Below are 23,504 nucleotides of genomic sequence, written 5' to 3'. Positions count from 1 at the left end.
AACCTTCTACAGAACAAGTCTGCCAGCCCCACCCTAGGGCGATGGTTGGTTCTGATGACACTTTGGGTGTCAGACAGCCATCAAGAGTTCCCCCCAAAAGTTTCCTGGACAATTCCCTCAGGGCCCCATAAGGAAGGGTAGCTGGGCATCAGTGGCTCTGACCCCCCTTTTGGGCCTTCCTGCCTGGCTCAGCCTGGCCCGCCTCTCAGAGCCCTCTGCCTGGCCTTCCCAGGAAAGCCCTCCTCTGGCCCCTTGATGCTGGTGCTCACCACATTACGCAGCCCTTGGCGGCTGTACTATAGGGCACAGGACGGGGTCCTGTGCACAGAAAGGGGTCTCAACCCCTTTCCCCTCGGTGCCTGCCCTGAATCATGCGCTTGAGGAATGAATGAATGGAGAGGGCATGAGGGACATCCACCTGTCCCTCCAACCCCGGACTCAGAGCCTGCATGCCTGCCCTGAGATGAGCCCCCAGGACAGCCCGGGGGGTCACCCAGCACCCACCCCACATCCCTGCCCGCCCCGCCCACTGCCCACCCCCGCCCAGCCCCCACCATGGCCTCACTTCCACGCAGACCGCCGTGCTGCTGATGCGGCAGCTCAGAGCTTCCGAGGCCATGCCCCTGAGCGCCAGCTCCGACAGCCTCTGCCGGTAGTAGCCCTGTGGGCTCTGTACACACAGCCTGCAGGGACGGCACCACCGAAGGGGCTTCTCAGCTCCTGTCTGGCACAGCCGCTCTGCAGCAGGGTGCCTGGGGTGGGGCTCCCAGGTCAGGGGGTCACTGAAGTATGGACCCTCCACCTCCTCTTTATAAAAACTGAAAGTGCAAGTCGTGTCCAACTCTGTGACACCATGGACGGTAGTCTGCCCGGCTTCTTTGTCCAAGGAATTCTCCAGGCAAGAAGACTGGGGTGGGGAGCCGCTCCCTTCTCCAGGGCAATCTTCCCAACCCAGGGATCGAACCCAAGTTGCCTTTTTATAAAAAGGGGACCAGATTGAGGGTCTAGACCCAGGAAGGAACTCCCGGTCCTGCCGTCCTGGCCTGGCTCAGAAGCCCTTTGTGACCCTGGGCACACCCCACCCACCTGGGACCTCGCTTTCTTGCCTTGGAGCAGGAAGGGCTGGAAGAAAAGATTTCCTTTGCCCTGCACCCTCCTGCCACTCAGAGTCTGGGATGCGGGTCAACATGGCAATCTGCTGGCCCCCCCCCCCCGCCAAACACACCTGGGAGCGAGGCATTTAGCCACCAGGCCCAGACCTTCCAGCCAGACGATGGAGCCCTGGGGAGCCGGGCACCCACCTGGCCAGCTGGCTGACTCCCTGCAGGAACGTCGAGCTGCTCTCCAGAAGCGTCCACACGCCCTCCTCCTCCAGGGTGCAAAGCAGAGACTCACTGTTGAGTCTCCGGAACAAGAGCTGCATGGACCTGATCGTGACCCTGGAAGAAGGTGGGGCCGCATGAGGCTGAGGCTGCCCTACTGGGAGCACCTGCCCTGCCTTTGATAAGCTCTTGGGTAAGCTCCGCACCCAGGCCCGTGAAGGGGTGCCCAACACAGGCGGGGAGACTTGCTCAGGGCCCAAGAGCAGCCGTGGGAGACGATGGGTCTGCAAACTCTGAAAACCACACAGGGCTGGACCCACACAAGGGAGAGTCGTAAGCTGAGCTTCCAGAAATTTCTCCTCCCCACCAGGAAGGGAAAACGAGGGCCTCTCAGCGGAGGCAACACTTGTAGTCCAGTGACTTCTTCTTCTTCTTTTTTTTAAGAACATTTATTTACTTGGCTCTACAGGCTCTTATAGTAGAGAATCTGCCTGCAATGTGGGAGACCTGGGTTCAGTCCCTGGGTCAGGAACATTCCCTGGAGAAGGGAATGGCTACCTACTCCAATATTCTTGCCTGGAGAGGCCCATGGACAGAGGCATCTGGTGGGCTACATTCAGTCCATGGGGTTGCAAAGAGTTGGTCACTACTGAGCAATGAACATTTTCACTTTCAGAGGGTCTTAGTTTCAGCACATGGGATCTAGTTCCCTGACCAAGGATTGAACCTGGGCCCTCCACACTAGGACCTTGGAGTTTTAGCCACTGGACCACCAGGCAAGTCCCCAGTTGAGTGACTGCATCCAGCCCAGGCCCACAGCCTCACCACACCATGCCTTCCCACCCTCGAGCACACCTCTGCAGGTTGACCTCCTCAGGGAGAGTCCCCGTGTGGATGAGTCTCCATGTCTTTAGGACGGGCGACACGGCCTCTGGGCTCTGGCTGCCACCCAGCTGCAGGAGCAGCGTGTAGACAAGGTCCAGGAAGAGCTCCAGGAGCCTGTTGTCCCAGTCCATCCTCTCAACGAGCAGGTGGATGGCGCACAGGGTCTGCAGAGAGGAGAGCCGGAGGTGGCAGGGGTCCCACTGAGCCCCCAAGGCGGGCCTTCCCCCTGCCTCACCATCAGAGGGTCCACCGCGGCCAGGCGCCAGATGTCGGCCTTGGAGGCAGCGTTGGCCCTGGGCATGAATCTCGCCTGCAGCCGGCCCATCAGTGCGTGGAGCATCGTCCGGGCAAAGGGCACGTTCTCGGCCACAGCCAGCCACACCTCTGTCAGGTGGCTAGCCAGAGACAGGGGACAAGGACTGTGGGTTTGGGGTCACGTGCCCTGGCAGGTCAGAGCCCCCCGAGACCCTCGGGCGGCCCCTGGAGTAGGGGCTGGACCCTGGAGGCGGGATCTCAGGGAGGTGGGCGAGGCACCAAGGCTGCACAGCCAGAGGCCGAGTCCCGCCCCGCACCTCTGCCTATGGTCCTTCTGGGAAGCCATGGCCTTCTCTCTCTCTGTCTCTTTCTCTCTCTCTCTCTCTCTCTCTCTCTCTCTCGGAAGGCCCAGCTCTGCGTGATGACCTCATGGACACGTCGGGTCATAGCCTCCCAGTGCTTGTTGTGTCAGGCCGGCACAAGGCAGCTTGCTGATACCTATCACTTCCTCCTCCCAACACGTCTATGTGGAAGGAGCCTTCGTCTCCATTTCCACAGAAGAGGAAATGCTGCCCGAGGAGGTCAGGGAAGCTGCCAGGCTACAGCTTGGAGCAGCCTTCCTGACCCCAAGTCCTGCAGCCCTGCTCAGAAAGGGAGGGACAGTGACTTAACGAGCCCCCCCACACACAGGTATAGGCATGTGGGGCCTGGTGGGCGCTAAAGGGCTAAAGCCATGAACCCAACAGAACCAGCCTGCCGATTCAAATCCACAAAACCAAACACGTAAGTGCAGATAAGTGAGTTCTGTCTAGGATGGGAAAACTGTGGCAGGGGCCCAATGGCAGGAACTGAATAGAAGGGTGGGCACAGCATGCTCATTAAAATCAACTCAGAAAGAAGCCACAGGAGTGCAAGGAAACCAGGACGTGGGGACCTCAGCCCTATAACTCAAGAAACAGCCACATGAGTTCGAAGGCGGCCCTGGGCTCCAGGAAACAACGCAGACTGGCTGACACCTTGACGACTCTGAGACCCTGAGCCAAAGCCCCGGCTTGGCCACGCCCAAGCTCCTGACCACACAAACCAAATGATAACCGGTTGCTGTTCCAAGCTCCTGAGCTGGAAGCAATTTGTTATGCAGGAATAGCTGACTAATACAGCGAAAGCCAGCCTGCCAGAGGCCCCAGCCCAGCACTGCTCTGAGAGGGGCTGCTGCTGCTAAGTCACTTCAGTCGTGTCCAACTCTGTGCGACCCTACAGACGGCAGCCCACCAGGCTCCGCTGTCCCTGGGATTCTCCAGGCAAAAACATTGGAGTGGGTTGCCATTTCCTTCTCCAATGCATGAAAGTGAAAAGTGAAAGTGAAGTCACACATTCGTGTCCGACTCTTTGTGACCCCATGGACTACAGTCTACCAGGGTGATGCCGTGACACAGACAAGGGGGCTGGGCATAGTTCAAGATAACACGAAGAGGAAGGCTTGCCCTGCTTCCCTGTGAGGCCGCCTGAGAGCCTGGGGGATCTGTCATTTCACCCCTCGGGCACCTGGGTCACTTCCCTCTCGGGGCCCTGTTTGGAAAGGGGGAAGGGAGCTTCTCCAGAGGCCTTCTCAGGCTCTGGGGACCACGTCCTGTGGTCTGTCCGTCCTGGAGCTCCGTACTCAGCAGGGAGGAGAGGGCTGTCAAGAGGAAAGCCCAGAGCGGGAGGCCAGGACCCGTGAGACGTGGGATCTGGACTCCAGCTTGATAGGAGGGAGATGGAGCTTCAAGGCTCCAGGTCTGAGGTTCCCAGAGGCTGTACCAGCCACAGAGATGCAAGTGCGAGGGTCTGACCACTCCCTTCCCCCGCCACAGGTCAGACGAGGCACCACTCAAGGCCCCAGGCTCCTGGGACGTGTCCATGGTGGCGGGTCTGGCTGATCTCGGGGGCGTGGGAGGCAGCAGCCCCGCACCTGGGAACCCACCTTTCCATGGGCAGGGGCTGCCGCAGGAGCGCCGTGAGGACGGTCTCCTGGTGGTAGTGGGCCAGCAGGAGGATGCCCTCGATCAGGAGGCGCCGCACCTCCCGGTGGTCCACCATGGGCAGGTGCACCAGGATGGCGCCCAGGATCTCGGGCACCTGGGGGTACGGGGCAGGGCATCACCGGGCAGCCCGGCCCTCGAGGGGCTCCTGCCCTCCCCCCGCCGCACACCCCTCCTCCTGCCCAAGTGGACGCTAGGCGGGCACAGCTCGGCCCCTTCCAGAGCATCCTCTGGTCTCTTTGAAGATTTTATCACATTTTCATGTGGGAGGTGCCGCGATTCAGAAGGGCCAGCCTCAGGTCTCCAGCCCAGCGTCCACTCACCGACCAAGCCTCCTTCAACAGGTTCTTTCCCCTTCCAGAACCCGACTTCCTCCCCTCTTTATAATCATGGACTCGGGGATGGTGAGGAGCCCTTAGCAAGCGAGGCTGGGCCCCTCTGCCTGGCCCTCTAGGCTGGATCCACCAGGCAGCCCCAGGCCCCCGGCGGGCCGGGCCGCAGGCTGTCACCTTGTCCTCCAGCTCCTTGACCCGCATCTGGAGGAAGGTGCATATCCAGGTGACAGAGGCCTTGTCGTGCTGGAGGTCCATGGCCCCGAAGTTCTCACAGAGCTTCTGGACCAGCGAGACCACCTCGTCGCAATTGAACTGCAAGCAAGCCACCTACAGCCAGAGCAGGCTGTTCCTGGGTCCGACACCAAGCCCAATGGCTCCCCTGCCTGCCCTGCTCTGCTCAGTGTCGCAGTCCAGCCCAGCCCCCATCCTGAGCCTCCTCGCCCCTCCTCACCCAGCCTCTGGCCCTGTCAATCACCGGCCAGCTTGGAGACCATTCAGTGTAAAAGCCTGGAGGATGCTTGCCAACCCCTCCCTCATCCCATCGCCTTCCCGCACCCCTCCGAACCCTGCACAGGGAGCTTCTCCCCAGACCCTCCCAGTCCTGCCTCTACAGCCCTGCAGCTTTCTCTGGGAGTGTCCTCTGGCCCCTGAAGCAGAAGAGGCCTCGCCCTCTGCAGCCCCGAGGGTCTGGGCGGCCCTGGACACTTGCAGTCACCAGGTGCCGTCAGCCTGCCCGTGGGCTGACACCTGTGTGCAGGGCCACTTGTTCAGTTCTTTCCGGGACCCCCGCAGTGTAGCATATGATACAGACAAAGAGAAGACAGCTGGGGTCTGTGATGCACCTACTGTGTGCCAGGCACCAGAGTGGGGACTGTACATATCACAGGTCACTTAAATACACATAACTTGAGTTGGACCAAGGTCTATGGAAGACCCAGGGAAGACCACCAGGAGGAGCCCGGCCCCGCCTGAAGAGATGGCCCAGGCACCCAGAGGCCACACCCACACAGCCTTCCTGCTCATCACCTTGGAGATTCTGGAGGATACGCTGAAAATCTTCTCCATGTCTGAGCCCTGCAGGTCCTCCTTACATTTCTCAAGCTCCAGCTCTTTGGAGGCACCCCAGAAAGAGCAGGTCTGGCTTGCTGTTGGGATACAGTGTCAGGAACGATGGTCCACATCATGGTGGCCCCCTTTCCCGCCCCCACCTGTCTCTCCCACCTCCCTGCCCCTTGGGTTGTCTTGGTTCCCTGGGCCTGGACACTCTCCAACATCTACATTCCCACCTCTCTTGCTTGGCCCCTGGAGCCATCTCTGTGCACAGCTCAGATGGGTATTCTGTCAGCTGCTGGGCCAGAGGCAACCCACCCTGAAGGTCCCCCAACTGCCTTCCCCTCTGAGCTTGTTTCTGGCCAGTTCCACCACATCCTTAGTATCTGTGAGGCAACCCTGTCCAGTGGGGCCCCTCATGTGCCCTCAGCTAGTCGTGCTGACACAATGAGCCTCTCCTTCTAGAAGCTTCCATGACCTTTCAGTGAACTCTGCAACCCCCGCCCCCTCTGGTCACCCTTGTTTGTCTACAGAGAGATCACAATCCCCGCCGACCCCCAGGACAGCCCCACAGCCAACTCCCTGATATTGGGCCTCCCTCTCCACCTGGAGAGCCTCAGTTCTGCCCACCCGCACCACCCCTCCCATACCGTGAAGATCCAGCAGGCTGGCCAGGACATCCATGGAGGCCAGGCGGGTTTTTCTGTGTGAGTCACAGGTGCCTGGTGCAATGAGTCCCACCAGGCTGCCAAACTGCCCCAGCTTCAACGGGATCTGAGGGACGGGAGACCTCAGAGTTCACACCCTCTGTGCAGCCGAGCTCACCTGGTGATGCCCGAGGGCAGTGCAACCAGGGGCCAAAGAGAGTGAACCCTGCTCTGAAAGCACCTCTGTTTGGGAAGGGAGAGGATGCCACCATCTGCCTGAGCCCAAGCTTCCGTCCCCAGGCCACCCCCACCTTGGGCCCGGGAGGCTGAGCAGCTAGGATGTCGCCCTGTGACCCTGGCCCAGGTGCTAGGTCTAGGTGCCTGCATTGTTTCTATAACTGAGCCCTGCCTTCAAATCTGGGCTTCCCCGCTCCCTAGCTGTGACCTGGGGAGGCACTTAGGCCCTCTTGTTCCTGTCTGCTACTCAGAGATGACAACTGTTGAGTCCTGCTCCAAAGCCACAAGTGCAAGCCTCGTACCAAGGCCACAGAAGCAGAGCTCAGAACCAAGGTCACCTCTGAAACTGACTGAGCCCCTTTGCAATCACTGCCAAAGTTCCTATGACCACCACGAGCAGGCTTCCTGACCCCAGATTAGGCAAAGATGCCCACCCTGGTAGTCATTCTATAGCCCCCTAATGCTAACCTTCCCACAGGAATTTTCTTTGTCTTGAGGCTATAACAATTGACTACTAACCCAGGACAACTGTTGAATCTTCCTGGTCTGTCAGGACGTCAGCCCACTGCACTTGCAAGGCCCACCTTATCTCTGCTTTTCATTCTTAATAAATGCATTCCCTTCTGAAATGCTGTGTGTCTGGAAAGTCTTTTCTAACCACACTTGCACTGCCTCAACAGTAATGGTGTCCCTTCTTCCAGCGAGTGTTGTGAGACTCACGCCGGAGAGTCCCGGAAGCACTCTGTGCAGCACCTGGTTACTTAGCGCTAGTCTTGGCCATGGGTTCGCTTGGCTGGGCTTGGGTCCCACCTGGATGGTGCTCCAGGACTGGGGTCCTGCCCCACCTTGTCCTCACCGTGTACTGGTCCCAGGACCCCACTGTCATCCTCCCAAGGCCATTCCTGAAGACCAGACAGTGGAAGAGTAGGAGGCCAACAAAGGAAGGAAGAGAGGTCTTGTGGAGCCGTGTCAGAGGCTCCATCACCAAAAACCCTCATTGCTTTTCTAGATTTTGCGATGTCGATGGTATTTGTTAAGCTTTGTAAAATTTGTCATTTTGTAGTGATTCATTTTCTTATTCTAAGTAAATACTTTCTTAATCAATGTGGTATTCATAATCGTGTGCCTCATTCTCTTAAAGAGGGCCCTCACCCTGTGTGAACCTCAGGCCCCTCAAAACCCGGACCCACACCACGCCCTGCCCATCCTCCCTCAACACCCCAGAGGCCCAGGGCCAGCTCCCCCTGGGTCTCCTTTGACATTCCCCAGTGACTCAGCCTCTTCCCAAGGGTCTCTCCAGGGGCAGAACTGGATTACAGAGACGTTTCCTCTCCTAGGATAGAGACTGGCATTTTCCTGTGGGTGTCAGCGGGGCAGGCTGGGCGGGGTGGGGCGGGAGGCGGGGCGGGTCTCCGGGACTCACGCAGACGCCGACGCTTTGGACATAGATTTTCATGAGATGGAGATAGAGGTTCACTGCTTTCTCCCGCTCCCATTCTTTCTCCGACAAGATCCACTTCTCCAGGAGCTGTGGGGAGAACCAAGAACACAGAGGAGACTTCAAAATCCCGAGGCCAGCCTTTCCTAGCAAGCTGCTGCTCTCCTCTCTCCCACTCAGAGCCTGATTTTCAAAGTTCTGGGAGGTTCCCAGGTCCCCCCGCCCACCCCCGAACACTAGGGAGGTGAAGGCCATGAGCAAGCAGAGAACAAGGCCAACATCCTCACCAAGCTGGTGCTTGGCTGATGAGTTTGGCTTTGTTGCAAGTGTTGGCCTGTAGGTGAAAATGCCACTAGCACCTGCGTGCTCCTGCACCTAACTACACAGCTTAGCAAAACAGGGGGCAAAAACTGATAGAACTGAAAGGAGAAACGGGCAAATCCACAGTGACAGAGATTTCAGTACCTCTATCTCTATAACTGAAGACAGAGAAGACAAAATCAGGATGGATATAGAAAACTTGGACAACACTTCCAACAGTACCTGGCTTAAGTGATATTTAGGAACATATCATTCAGGGCAGCAGAATACTTTCCAAGCACACACAGAACGTTCACCAAGATAGACCACACATGGGCAACAAATTAAGTCTCAATGGATTTAAAAGGCTTTGAGTTGTACAAAGTATGTCCTCAGACTACAATGGAGTTAAACTAGAATCAAAACCAAAAAGGTCTCTGGAAAACTCTCAAATATTTGGAAATTTCTTGATGACCCATGGGTCAAAGGAGAAGTCAAAAGAGAAATGAAAATGCATCTTGGAACTAAAATTAGAACACAACATACCGATATTTGTGGGGTATAGCCTCAAAGAACAAAGTCAGTGGACTTACACTATCTGGTCCTGATTTCAAGACTTACTATAATGTTGACAGGATTATGATGAAGGCAGGATGACACTGGTGTAAAGGACAGAAACATCAGTAGAGCAGAAGAGGCATCTAGAAATAGACCCACACATAGGTGGCCAATTGAATTCTGATAAAGAGGCAAAGGTAATTCAGTGGAGAAAAGATAGTCTTTCCATCAAATGGTGCTGAAACAATTGGTTATCCATGTGCAAAAAATTAAAATAAATTAAACTTTGATCCATATTTGAAAACTGAGCTCAAAATACATCATAGACTTCCATGTAAAACCTGAAACTGTCAAGTTCTAGAAGAAAATCTAGGAGAAAATCTTTGTGACCTTGGTTAGGAAAGATTTCTTAGTCATGATACCAAAAACGCGATACATAAAAGAAAAAATAATAAATTAGACTTCATCAAGATTAAAAACTTTTTCTCTTCAAAAGAACCTGTGAAATTAATGAAAAGGCAAGTCACAGACCAGGAGAAAACATTTGCAAATCATATATCTGATAAAAGATTTGCTTCTAGAATATATACAACCTCTGAAAAATCAATAATAAGAAAGCAAACAATCCAAGTTTTAAAAAAGCCCTAGCAATACTATATTCAAAAATACCAAGATTATGAAAGACAAAGACTGATAAATTGTTCCAAATTGAAGAAGAGAGACAAAAGAGATAAGACAATTAAATGCAATTAATAATCCAGATTAGATCCTCGTTCTGGGAGGAAATAACTATGAAGGTCATTATTGGACAATTTGTGAAATATGAATATGAAAAATTGATTAGACTACAGCTTGGTATCAGTGTTAAATTCCGTGATTTTGAACAGTATATTGTTATATAAGAGAAGATTCTTGTTGTTCATGTATAGACCTAACTCTCCGTGATTCAAAAGGTGTGTGTGTGTGTATGTAATGTAAAGAGGAAAAAAAAAGAAAGGGAAAAAGAACATGTCACAAAATATTAAGAATTGTGGATCTGGGTGAAAGGCATGCAGGAGTTCTTTGTACTGTTCTTGCAACTTTTCAGCTTTTAAGAATTTAACTTCAACTTTTGAGAACATTTTGTGATATTGAAATGTCACAAAATATTAAGAATTGTGGATCTGGGTGAAAGGCATACAGGAGTTCTTTGTACTGTTCTTGCAACTTTTCAGCCAGCTTGAAGCTTTATCTAAAGAAAATTACCAAATCAATTCTTAATGCACGCCTGTTTCCCACTGAGAGTCTGGCCCTCGGACCAGCATTCTGGGCCACCACCAGCTCCTGGCCCTCCTCCAGGCAACTCACATGCACCATCTCCTGCAGCCCCTTGGGGTCTAGGTGTCTCTGCATGAGGCCCTCCATCAGCTGCTCCAGGGCACGCAGGGCGTTCGTATACAGGGTCTGTGGCCAAGAGAAGGGAGAGCTTGGCAGCAGTGAGGGAACAGCCACCTGCCAGGACTCTGGGTGGCCCATGCCAGGGTCAAATATTGTGAGATGGTCTGATAACTTCCTTTTGACTTCTGCTCAGACTGAGTTCTTTATGTTCCTTATGTGACACATAAGACATTCTCAAGAGGAACCCCTTTTGCAAAGGAGGAAACTGGACTCCTAAGCCTAGGTCTCCTGACCCCTCGCATCCAGGGCCAGGACCTGGAGGCACAGATGGCTCCCTGTCCACAAGAGATTTGTCCTCCTCTTCCACAACCTTTTGGGAAACAGTCATCAAGTTGGGGACTACATTTCCCAGGATCCCTTGCAGCTACATTTCCCAGGAGCCATGTGACCAAGTTCTGGCCAATAAGGAGGGCCAAGCGGCTCATAAATCCTTCAGACTCCCTCTGGAGCTGGGTATCACTGCCCACCTGAGGAGCCATGGGGCCTCTGCCAGTCCACGTCCCTGAACAACTGCAGGAAGCAGCCCCCTCTCCACCTCTGCTGCCAACTGGACATCATTTGAGTGAGAAAAACAATCATCTTGTTAAACCATGAAGATTTCAGAGCGTATATGTTACAGCAGCTAGCATCACCTTACACTGACTGACAGAGGCTGCTGTACTTTGCTCCCCTAACCACTCCCAGATGGTCCAGGATGGTGGGCTCCCAGCACTGCCCATGTTAACATCAACTTCCAAGTCCTGACCCAGAAAATGAGGTGGCCCAGAGGGACCTACCTTAATGGACTCATTGCTCTCTCCTGGGGGTTGGAGAGAAATTACAGAGTGTATACTAATATCCATCAGATCACTGCTTTCCTCTGTGGAGTAGAAAGGCTTCAGTTTGCTAGAGAAAGAAGTGATAAGAGGAGTGATCAGTGGGGAACTGAGACCCTGCTCTGCCCAGTCTGGGGGGTGGTGGGAGGTGCCATGTCACAGAACGAAGGAGGGGCCAGCTTCTCTGTTTGGGGGTTCAGGTGTCTGTCCCCCCTCAAGGGCCCTGGCTCCACCCACCAGTGTCCACTGTCTGTCTGTGACTGAAGCGGAGACTCAGGCATCCACAGCCTCCTCTCCTATCACTGTCTGCTCTGAGTCTCTCTCTCCTGTTCAGAAACATTCCATTGGTCCTCCGTGACTGCAACCACAGACTTTGCTTCTGGTTGGTCCTGGCCCAGGAGTTGTCAACTGTAATACCTGGACCAGGAGCAGCAGCAGCATCACCTTGGAGTTTATTAGAAAATGCAAATTCTACATCTCCACCTCAGAGCTGCTGAATCAAACGCTCTGGAGTGGAGGATTTCCCTAGCAGTCCAGTTGTTAAGGCTTTGCCATACAGTGCCAGAGGTGCAGGTTCAATCCTACGTATCTCATGGCCAAAAAGCCAAAACATAAAACAGAAGCAATACTGTAAAAAATTCAATAAATCTTTTAAAAAATGGCCCACATTAAAAAAAAATCTTAAAAGAAAAAAACAAAAAACTTCTGGAATGGAGGCCATCTGTGTTTTAATAAACCTTTGGTGGTAGTAGCTAGCTGCGTGATGCATGCCAGCTGATTCTCTTTCTGCCCCCTTCATAGGTGATTCTCAAGCCTAGTTGCATATTAGAATCACAGGAGAGCCTTCTAAGGGCCCCATGGGCCGTGCCCAGCTCCAGGGATCCTTATTTAAGTCTTTGGCGGGGCAGGGTATCAGAACTGTTACAAGTTCTTCTTTGGCTCTGTTTTGCCTTCAGAAGGGAGAGCCACCCCCGACTTAAACTTCAAACTCCTGCCTTCCAAAGGGGTCCTGTATTTCACCTTTCTAGGGCCCTCCCGCTCCTACTCAAATCCAATAATTTTGTTTAAAGTGCAAGTGTTCGTATCCGACTCTTTCTGACCCATGGACTATAGCCCGTCCTTGGGGTTCTGCAGGCAAGAATCTGGAGTGGGTTGCCATTCCCATCTCCAGGGTGTCTTCCCCACACAGGGATAGAACACGCGTCTTCTGATTGCAGGCAGATTCTTTACCGTCTGGGCCACCAGGGAAACCCCGAAGGAGGTGCAACCTCCCCCAGAAGCACTGAGAGGTGGCCTCAGACCTCGTCTCCAGCCCAGGGCAGGTGCCCGGCTCACCTCAAGTACGAGAGGGCATCCATGGCCATGGTCCGCACGGGAGAAACCAGGCTGTCAGTCGGTTCTGCCTTGATGATGGCCTGCCGGGGTGGCAGGGCAGTGAGCCGCCAGGCCACCCGAGCCCCGCGATGGCCAGGGAGGGGCTTGGGCGGACAGTGACTCCGCTGGCAGGGGCGCTCCCTGGTTACAGCCAGGAGGGCCTGACGTCGTACGACGGGCTCCAACACCGCACGCACTCTCATTCTTTTCGTGATCAGCTGGCCTTTGACATTTTAGGTGAAGTTGCTCCAACTTGCGACCCAATGACTATACAGTCCCTGGAGTTCTCCAGGCCAGAATACTGGAGTGGGTAGCTTTTCCCTTTACCAGGGGATCTTCCCAACCCAGGGATTGACTCAGGTCTCATTGCAGGCAGATTCTTTACCAGCTGAGCTATGAGGGAAGCCCAGGGGAAGCAGCAAAATCTCATGGGAGGAGTGGAGCTAAGATGGGCTGGTGCTTCTTGCTCATTTCTGCCACTTACTGGCTGTGTGTCCTTGCGCAGATCACTTCCTCAGCCTGAGCCCTTGCTCAGGTGTGACATGAGGACTCGGGGCCTGGTCCACAGGGCTGTACCAGGCTGGTGTGAAATTACATGCGTGTTGCTCTCGACCTCGAGTGGGAGCCTAATCAATGTTTGATTCTTTCTCAGGGCCACCTGTTCCATCCATATCTCCCTTCCCTCCAGGCTGCTGCCAGTGCAACCAGAGGGTGTTCAGGGGCTAGGGTTTCCACCGCAGGGAGTGGAGAGGTCTGGGGACGAGGGTCAGGGGCTGACCACAGCCTCAGCAGCCCCTGTCACTGCCTCTTGCCTTTGGACAGCTGGTACTTTCTACATCTTAAGAAAGTTCTGGGCAAAAGTAGCTGTAAGTCCTGCCCACAGCAGAGCCCAACCTCCTGGTCCTGCCTATGGAGAAACGCTGGGGCTAGCTAGGGCTGACCCATGGGGCTCTGTCTCCCAGCCCTAAACCAGACACCTCAGGGGCATCACTGGGCTCGAGGGCAGGGGTCTTCAGCCCCGGCTTCCGGAATGTTCCTGGCCATGAAAAGCTTTTATCAGATATAAGAATGTCACATGCAGAACGCCTATAGTCGGGTCAAAGCCAAACTGAGACAGGTGGTGCCTCGGAGACTCCTGCCACCCCTTGGGCCTCAGACGGCCTCAGGTCAGCAGAGTGAAACCCCCAAACTGCCCAGGATGGAGGAAACCCCCCAGATGGCTTACCATGATAATGCCAGTCAGGGTTGCCTTTTGGGAAAATTGGAAGTCTTCCAGGTCCTTGATGTTCTTGATGGCATCCGTGACCTGCACCACACTCTTCATGAAGGCCAGTTTGAGGCAGATGTCCTGTGACCATGACGAGGGGCAGGGAGGACCTTTTTTTGGGTGAGCCACAAAGACCCCAAGACCGGGCCCCTGCTTCCAGACCCTGGGGCCACATAGAACACCCTCTCCTCTGCTGAGAAAGTATCAGTGTCAGGGGCACGCTGAGAGACGGTCGCCCCATTCTGCCCTTCAGCAACCTGGCGGGGACATGGGCCAGGCACTGGACAGGGCACAGCGCCCCCATGGTCCCCCCAGAAGGTGCTGAATCCCCGAACCCCTCCATTCTGAGCCCGAGTACAGCAATGCCAGTCAGGGGGACCTTCACTGACCAGAGGACCTGAGCCCTGTGCATCACCGTAGGGGCGAAGTAAGTTACGGAGGTCAAATCAGTTTTGCTTTTAAGGCATGCACTTACCTTCAAGACATCATGCGAAATGAGATCAGCCAGTCTCAAAAGGACAAACACTGTGATTTCAGATCATATGAGATGCCTGGAGTGTCACCATCTTACAGATAGGAAGTAGAAGGGTGGATGCCAGGAGCTAGGGCAGGGGGACTGGGGAGTTGATGCTAGTGGGGACAGAGTTTCAGTTTAGGAAGATGAAGGTCTGGAGATGAATGATGGCGATGGCTGCTCAACAGTTTGAACGCACTTAAAGTCACACTAGTAATGCTCAAAATTCTCCAAGCCAGGCTTCAACAGTATGTGAACCGTGAACTTTCAGATGTTCAATCTGGACTTAGAAAAGGCAGAGGAGTCAGAGATCAAGTTGACAACATCCGTTTGATCATCTAAAAGCAAGAGAGTTCCAGGAAAACATCTACTTCTGCTTTATTGACTATGCCAAACCCTTTGACTGTGGATCACAACAAACTCTGGAAGATTCTGAAAGATATCGGAATCCCAGACCACCTGACCTGCCTCTTAGAAATCTGTATGCAGGTCAGGAATCAATAGTTAGAGCTGGACATGGAACAACAGACTGGTTCCAAATAGGAAAAGGAGTACGTCAAGGCTGGATATTGTCACCCTGCTTATTTAACTTATATGCAGAGTACATCATGAGAAACGCTGGGCTGGATGAAGCACAAGCTAGAATCAAGATTGCTGGGAGAAATATCAATAACCTCAGAAAAGCATATGACACCACCCTTATGGCAGAAAGTGAAGAAGATTTGAAGAGCCTCTTGATGAAAGTGAAAGAGGAGAGTGAAAAAGTAGGTTAAAGCTCAACATTCAGAAAACTAAGATCATGGCATCTGGTCCCATCACTTTATGGCAAATAGATGGGGAAACAGTGGAAACAGTGACAGACTTTATTTTGGGGGGCTCCAAAATCACTGCAGATGGTTACTGCAGCCATGAAATTAAAAGACACTTGTTTCTTGGAAGAAAAGTTATGACCAACCTAGACAGCATATTGAAAAGCAGAGACATTACTTTGCCAACAGAAGTCTGTCTAGTCAAAGCTATGTTTTTTCCAGTAGCCATGAATGGATATGAGAGTTGGACTCTAAAGAAAACTGAGTGCCAAAAAACTGATGCTTTTGGAGAAGAACTCTTGAGAGTCCCTTGGACTTCAAGGAGATCCAATCAGTCCATCTTAAAGGAAATCAGTCGTGAATATTCATTGGGAGGACTGATGCTGAAGCTAAAACTCTAATACATTGGCCACATGAAGCAAAGAACTGACTCATTGGAAAAGACCCTGATGCTGGGCAAGATTGAAGGTGGGGGGAAAGGGGACGACAAAGGATGAGATGGCTGGATGGTATCACCAACTCAACGGACATGAGTTTGTGTAAACTTTGGAAGTTGGTGATGGACAGGGAGGCCTGGTGTGCTGCAGTCCATGGGGTCGCAAAGAGTCGGACACGACTGAGTGATTGAACTGAAATGAATGCCAATGAACTGCATGCTTAAAAGTGGTTATGATGACAAATTTCACGTCATGTACTTCACCATAGTTTTCAAAACAGTAATAATAAAGTCATTTCTCCTTTATTCCGAGTTTTCTCCTCCTGGCTTTTCCAAGAAAGCAGCCATTCCCTTTGCCTCTCTGAAGACAACCCCTTTCTTGATCCTTATGAAAGGTCTTGGGGTCAGGTGTCAGGTAGGGGCAGAGGTGAAAGAAGGCATGTGCAAAGGGCTGGGCAAAGGCTTGTCCTATGACTTCAGCAACCCACAATCACCCCTACTCAGTAATGGGGGAAAGGCTGCTCCCCACCGCTGACCCCCCCTGCAGCAGAGAGATTGGGGCAATGATCTTCCCAAATGCTGAGTGACAGGCAGGACTCCAGGACTCGAATCTCCTGCGTGGGGCTGGCAGTGCCCAGATAATGATGCAGGGTAGCTCTCCCCCTGCCCCAGTCTGGGGCTCAGGAGGGCATCATCGGGGCATGGCATGTCTGTGGGATCCCAGGGTTACCTGGCAGCTGCTGGAGTAGTGGTGGATGATCTTGGTGGTGATGGGGTTGTCCACGTGGATGAGAAGCATCTGCGGGTGGCAGTAGGAGGCCACGCAGCTGTACATCACCATGAGCGCACCCTTCACCGTCTCCCGCCTCCAGGGATGGTCCTTCTGTGAGGCCAACGAGAAGGGGAAGAAGCCACTGTGGCCATCGGGGAGAGGGTCTGTTCCTTCAGATGTTTCCTGGGCACCGGAAGTGCTCAGTCGTGTACTCGTCCATTGGGCACACCTTTACTGAGCTCCTGCTGTACGCTGTGCCCTGGCTGTAGCGTGTGAGCAGGTCAGACATGGCCATGACTGCTGGTCGCAGGGGCTTTGTGCAGACACCGCGACCAGAGGCGGCTGTGCACGCCCTCATGCCTTCACCTACTGAGCACCTGGTCTGGGCCAGGGGCTCCCGAGATGCTGGTGATTCACTGGGAACAGAGAGCCTCAGCCCAGCTCTTCCGGGAGGAGGTGTCGGAGGCCACCCAACCCACCATGGAAGGAGGAGCAGGGGAGCCCACATTCTCCAGGCTTTGACTAGAAATCCAGGTCTCAGTCTCCACTTTGTGGAGAAGCCGGGAGAGAAGCCGGGACATTCCCAATTCTCTATATTCAAACTACCAGACCCACAGGGGAAGGGTCCAATCCAAGGCCAAAACCTGAAGCATCAGTGACTCAGCTGGTGGCCCTTGGGGGCTCAGCCAGCCCCGGGCACTGTGCCCTGAGGACAGACTGGACAGCCTCCAGGCCCGGCCCTTGGCCTCCTTGATCTGATTCCCCAGTCCACTTTGGCGAAGGAAACACAGAGTGGAGTTTCTTATTGAGATCCAGTAAGACTGCAAGGAGAGCCAACCAGTGCATCCTAAAGGAGATCAGTCCTGAATATTCATCGGAAGGACTGATGTTGAAGCTGAAACTCCAATACTTTGGCCACCTGATGCGAAGAGCTAACTCATCTGAAAAGACCCTGATGCTGGAAAGATTGAGGGCGGGAGGAGAAGGAGATGACAGAGGATGAGATGGTTGGATGGCATCACTGACTCAATGGACATGAGTTTGAGTAAACTCCGGGAGTTGGTGATGGACAGGGAGGCCTGGTGTGCTGTGGTCCATGGGGTGGCAAAGAGTCAGACATGACTGAGTGACTGATCTGAACTGAAGAGCCTTGGTTGGGGGCTGAGAGCACCATTCTAAGAGGCCCCCAGGGAGCTGACGATGGAGCAAGGGCGCCTCACCCGCCAGGCGCCAATCTGCCAGGACTGCTCCGACTCCTGGATCCTCTCTTCAAAGTCATGGAGCACGCCCAGCACCGTCTTCACCTGGCCCCGGGCACACAGGCCAAAGCACAGGATCACGCCCTGCGGGAGGACCCAGCGGGCAGGCTGAGGGCGGGGGTGCTGGGGACACCCCGTGCGCTGCGCCCCCCCTCCCCCACACACGGAGAGACGCACAGGCACGCGCACACGCACAGGCACGCGCACACGCACAGGCACGCGCACACGCACAGGCACGCGCACACCGCGTCCTCCCAAGGCCCGGAGGGGACCACGGGGCACCCGCACCTCCCGGTCGAAGTCGTTGCTGTAGTCCGTCTTGTACAGCAGCTCCAGCAGCAGCACTTCCACCTTGTCGGCCTCCAGGCCCGTGGCCAGGGTGAAGCCCAAGGCCCGGTACAGAAAGCCCTGGCGGGGCGGAAGGGACACAGGGAGCTTCAAGCCTCCAACCCGGCCCTCTCCCAAGGGGAGGTCTCTACTCGTCCCTCCAGATTTAAAAATATGCCTTTTGTATATTTTTAAAAACAAGTATCCAGGCTAATCTGAGAGGTTAGGCTGTAGCAAGGCAGGCATGTTACCAAGAGTGGGGGCCAGGTTTCTCCCCTATATAAACTGCATCAATCTACACTCCCACCAACAGACCCAGGAGCACTTATCCTCCTGCCTTCTCTCTGCCTTAGGATGTTATCCACGAGAGGTGGAATGTTTGCATTTGGTTAGTCATCTTTGCATCTTCTCATGGTCCAATCTTGGAATTTCTGCCTGAATTCTTTCCCCATTGTTGGATTATTTCTCTTATTTTTTGTTTACAAGAACATTGTGTATACATTTGGGGAAGAAAAATGAGAACAGACATATATTATCTCACTTAATCTGCACAACAATTCTGAAAGGCAAAAGGCATTTTGAGACGATAAAATTAGCAGGAAGCAGTAGAACCAGGGTTAAAAATCAAGCAGTCAAAAAGCCAAAACATAATATAAAAACAATACCATCACAAATTAAAAAATAACTTCTAAAAAATGGTCCACATTAAAAAAAATCTTAAAGGAAAGAATAAAACCCAGCATAGCCTGAGGCTCACTTCTTAAGTGATCACTCCTGTGGTCCATTTCGCCAGTGTCCCATTTCACTTTTGATTTTATTCATACTGATTTCTTTTTGTCATGCAGACAATTTTCATTTTCACAGAGTACGGTCTCTTTCTTTTCCTTTGTCTTTCTAAAAGATTCTTTTCATGCATATGACGGTCTCTTCTATTCCATGTTAAGACTATAAAAATATTCATCAGTATATTCTTCCTGTCACTCCATGGTTGTATTTCATTTCATTCACTTACATCTTTGTTCTGGGAGAACAAATCCTTCTCTAATGAGCTTTTAAAAAAATATGCTCTTAGCTATTATTCTCTTACATTTTTTTCATTAGGGCAAACGTAGAAATAATCTTGTCAAATAAAACTGTCAGATTTCCACAAATTTCCCTTTTGGGAAATTAGAAGTAAATTGCATTGCAGATTTTTTTTTTTTTTTTTTTGGCCGCATCACTTGCTGTGCAGGATCTTTGTTCCCTGACAAGGGATCAAACCCTTCCCCGCTGCAGTGGAAGCACGGAGTCCTAACCAGGGGACCACCAGGGACGTCCCTGTACTGCAGATTAACTTGAGAAAAAAAGGACACCTGAGCAACGGAGACTTCCTATCCAAGAAGCAGAGGTTGTGTATGTTTGGTCAGGCTTTCTTTCAGCCTTTCTGCCCCTTCTTGTACTTTGGGGTTCTTCACCTTGGTTCCACATATTTCACATATTCCCTAGTTTTATTTGGTTGCAAATTTTCCATTGTGTTGCTGCTTTGAATAGGGTCTCTTTTCATTATCTCGTAATTTTGTTTGTTTATAGGGGAGATGATGGTTACTTTTGGGGAAAGAATGATTCTATCTACTAGAATTACAAATCTGGAGGCTTCAGCAGCCTTGCTCCCCCTAGCCCCAGAAGATGCCTGTCTGAGTGATGAGGAGTCTGGGAGAGTCCTGATGAAATTCCTTAAGGCACTGTATCCAGTCACGACTTTTTAAGCTATCTGAGCCAATGAAACCCTATTTATTTGTTTACTTTGCTTTAAGCTAGGTGAGTTATTGTAATAAGGTTGAATTGTATGCATTGGCTTACTAAATACTACATACAAGTTTCTTTCAAATGGGCATCTGGCCCTGAACTGACATCTGATAAGATCTTACACCCACAGATCTATAGCATTTAGCTACAGAAGACAGACATGCTGTGTCTATTTTACATATGCTATTATGAAGGGTGCATATTTGAACAAATGAAAACTTTAGTTGACTTCTCTAAAAATTCTTTTTAAACATCTTTCAGTTTAGTTCAGTCGCTCAGTCGTGTCTGACTCTTTGCGACCCCATGAATCGCAGCATGCCAGGTCCCCCTGTCCATCACCAACTCCCGGAGTTCACCCAAACTCATGTCCATCGAGTCAGTGATGCCATCCAGCCATCTCATCCTTTGTTGTCCCTTTCTCCTCCTGCCCCCAATCCCTCCCAGCATCAGAGCCTTTTCCAATGAGTCAACTCTTTGCATGAGGTGGCCAAAGTATTGGAGTTTCAGCTTCAGCATCAGTCCTTCCAAAGAAATCCCAGGGCTGATCTCCTTCAGAATGGACTAGTTGGATCTCCTTGCAGTCCAAGGGACTCTGAAGAGTCTTCTCCAACACCACAGTTCAAAAGCATCAATCCTTCGGCGCTCGGCCTTCTTCACAGTCCAACTCTAACATCCATACATGACCACTGGAAAAACCATAGCCTGTACACATTGGCAGTCACCCCACATTCCCCTCGTCTGTGACAACCACCCGTTTAATTTTCTGTCTCGTTAGATTTGCCTGTTTTGGATATTGCAAATAAGTAGAGCCATATCATTCGTGGGCCTTCGCATCTGGCTTCTTGCACTTAGTGTAATGCTTTCAAGGATCATCCTTTCTGCAGCAGATGTAAGCACTTCACTCCTTTTCATGGCTGAATAACACTCTGTTGTATGGATATAGCCCAGTTTGTTTACTCATTTATCCACTGATGAACTCTTGAGTTTTTTCCGCTTTTTGGCTATCTGAATGATGTTGCTCTGATTATTTATGTACAAGCTGTTGTGTGGACATATGTTTTCATTTCTTCTGGGCATATATAATTAAGAGCATGATTGCTAGGTCATAGGTAGCTCCATATTTAACATTTCAAGGAAATGCCAAACTGCTTTTCAAAAACACTGTACCATTTTGTATTACACCAGCAATATATCAGAGTCCCAATTTCTTTATCTTCTTGTCAATATTTGTTATTATCTGTCTTTTTGATTACAGCCATCCTTGTGAGTGTGGAGTGATGTCTTGCGGTTTTGATTTGCATTTCCTTAATGGCAATGATCTTGAAAATTTTTTCATGTGATTACTTGCCATTTGTATATCTTTCCTTCACCCATTTTTAAATTGGTTTATTTGTCATTGTATTATTGATTATAAGGGTTCTTTATATATTCTGGATACAATTCCCTTCTCAGGGACTAGATTTGCAAATATTGTCTCTCATTTGGTGGGTTGATTTTTCACTTTCTTGACGGCACCATTTTCAGCGCAAAACTTTTTAGCTTTGATGATGTCCCATTTACCTATTTTCTCTTTCATCACTTGTGTTTTGGGTGTTATTTCTCAGAAGACTTTGCTCAAGCCAAGATCATGAAGATTTATATTTGTTTCACTCTAAGAATGTTATATTTTCATCTTTTACATTTACATATATGGTCCATTTTGAGTTAGTTTTTGTGTATGGTATGAGGAAGGGGCCCAACTTCATTCTTTTGTAAGTGGCTATGCACGTCTTCCCGGCATCACTTGTTGAAAAGACGACTCCTTCCCCACTGAATTGTCTTGGCACTCTTGTTGAAAATCAGTTGACAGTAAATGTGAGGTCTATTTCCAGACCCTCAATTCGATTCCATCGGTCCATTACCTGTCCTGATGCCAGCATCACCCTGCCTTGTTTACTGTGACGATGCAAGAAGTCTTGAAATCGCAAAATCTGAGTCTTCCAATTTTGTTCGTTTTTAAAACATAACTGTGTTGGCTATTCCGGGCCCCTTATATTTCCACAGGAATTCTAGGATCACCTTGTCAGTCTCTGGGGGTGGGGGCAGGAAGCCAGCTGGGATTATAGTGGGGGTCGTGTTGAATCTATAGATAAATTGGCAAGTGTCACCATCTCAAATATATTGTCCTCCAATCTGTGAACATGTTTTCCATTGGTCAAGACCTTCTCTGACTGTCAACAATGTTTATAGTTTTGCAAAGACCCCTTAACGATGATATACAAACATGCGGTGGTCATGAGCCAGTAGCTGGGTGAGGTGGGAGGAGACACTAGTGTGGGGGGGGGATGGGGGCGGGTGTGCGGCAGGGTCTGAGAGAAGGGGTGCTGTTGCTCTACCCCGCCTGCCACAGGTGGAGCCCCCCACCCAGCCCCAGCTCTGGCTCCCCTCCAGGCCTCATCTTCCCGCTTTGGCATCCTGGGGTTCGGTGTCACCTTCCCCCTTTGCACTATTTACCAGAACACGCTCAGACATCTCACTCCTTGCCAGGGGCTCTGCAGGGTGACGCTGCAGGTGGGGGGCGAGGTGAGAGGAATGGGGAAGCGGGTGACTGGGGGGAAATGCCCCCAGCTGCAGCAAAGCAGGCTCTTGAGGGAAAACAAGACAGAACAAAACACTACAGCCCTCGGGCCAGGAGCAGGCGGCCGCCTCCCCTCCCGGGGCGCTGGGGCAGCCTCAGGCGCACCTGCTCTCCCACGCGCTGGCCCCGGAGCCCCCTCCCTGTCTGAACAGCCCTGCCTCTGGGAACCAACCTTCTCCAGGGAGGGGCTGTCGAAGCTCTCGATCTGGTTGTTCAGCTCTTTGCTCAGACGCAGGCTCCAGTTGGAACCCCGAGTCTTCTTGAGGGAGTTTCTCAGAAACTGGGGGTGGGGGAGAAGGCAGAGGTGCGCAGGGCTCAGAGGGCTGTGTGCCTTGAGCAGCGACTGCCCCTCTCTAGCGCCTTCCCCGGCCTCTGGATGGCTTCGCCCTCTCAGCCCCGACCCAGAGCCAGTGCTGCGTGGGCTTGGGGGCTGCCGGGAGGGCTCCCCTGGGCCGCCTCCGGGGCTCCTGGTTTCCAGGCTGGGGTCTCCTGCTGTGGCTGCTCGTGCTCCCCAAGCCTTCTGACAGGAGGGGGACGTGTTCCCTAGGGGCTCCTCAACTCCCCACCGCCCCCCACCCCGGCCTCAGGCTGCGGGATCGCCTCTACCTGAATCAGCTTGTCCTCCCACGTCTCCTGGTTCCACGTAAACTCAGTGTGTTCTGCAGAGAGAAGGCCGCCCGCGCTCCTGCCTCCTGCCGCTCCTCCATGCCGCCTCCCAAATGCAGCAGCTGGGGTCCTCCGTGGACGGGCTCCCCACATGCCGCACTTCCCTCCCCACCCTCCAAGGACCAGAGTAGGCTGTGCTGGCCACCGGGAGCCTCAGCGCCCTGGCTCAGGCCACGTGACTTGTACACGGCAGGTACACAGATGGAGGGTGGCTCACACGCCCCAGGCTCCTTTGCTCAGATCAGGTGGTTAGTACATTGCATGTACACTAGGGGTGTGTGTGAGGAGATCACAAATACACTCTGAGCTTCTTTGCTCAGGCCACATGACTGGCACCCAGCGGGTACGCGGTGGGGGGTGGGGAGTGACTCACACAAG

The 23,504-nt window shown here is 52.4% G+C and overlaps 1 protein-coding gene across 1 annotated transcript in view; it reads right to left on the bottom strand.

Annotated features, from left to right (window-relative positions):
• The window catches only part of MROH2A (maestro heat like repeat family member 2A), a 58,525-nt gene that overhangs the window by 6,314 nt on the left and 28,707 nt on the right, over window positions 1-23,504 (bottom strand). Inside the window, exons 18-35 of the mRNA XM_018040933.1 lie at window positions 23,067-23,119; window positions 22,633-22,740; window positions 18,020-18,139; window positions 17,693-17,815; window positions 16,431-16,583; window positions 13,900-14,022; window positions 12,636-12,715; window positions 11,262-11,370; window positions 10,396-10,491; window positions 8,176-8,280; window positions 6,519-6,642; window positions 5,845-5,963; window positions 4,993-5,145; window positions 4,426-4,580; window positions 2,443-2,602; window positions 2,178-2,371; window positions 1,302-1,439; window positions 566-683 (exon numbers count right to left, since the gene is read on the bottom strand). Coding sequence (XP_017896422.1) covers window positions 566-683; window positions 1,302-1,439; window positions 2,178-2,371; window positions 2,443-2,602; window positions 4,426-4,580; window positions 4,993-5,145; window positions 5,845-5,963; window positions 6,519-6,642; window positions 8,176-8,280; window positions 10,396-10,491; window positions 11,262-11,370; window positions 12,636-12,715; window positions 13,900-14,022; window positions 16,431-16,583; window positions 17,693-17,815; window positions 18,020-18,139; window positions 22,633-22,740; window positions 23,067-23,119 — 2,231 coding nt within the window. The remainder of the gene's footprint in view (window positions 1-565; window positions 684-1,301; window positions 1,440-2,177; window positions 2,372-2,442; window positions 2,603-4,425; window positions 4,581-4,992; window positions 5,146-5,844; window positions 5,964-6,518; window positions 6,643-8,175; window positions 8,281-10,395; window positions 10,492-11,261; window positions 11,371-12,635; window positions 12,716-13,899; window positions 14,023-16,430; window positions 16,584-17,692; window positions 17,816-18,019; window positions 18,140-22,632; window positions 22,741-23,066; window positions 23,120-23,504) is intronic.

Source organism: Capra hircus, chromosome 3, assembly GCF_001704415.2.
Source record: "Capra hircus breed San Clemente chromosome 3, ASM170441v1, whole genome shotgun sequence".
Taxonomy (NCBI): domain Eukaryota; kingdom Metazoa; phylum Chordata; class Mammalia; order Artiodactyla; family Bovidae; genus Capra; species Capra hircus.
Note: the sequence above shows the minus strand (reverse complement) of the source record. Positions and strands in the feature narration are given on the sequence as shown.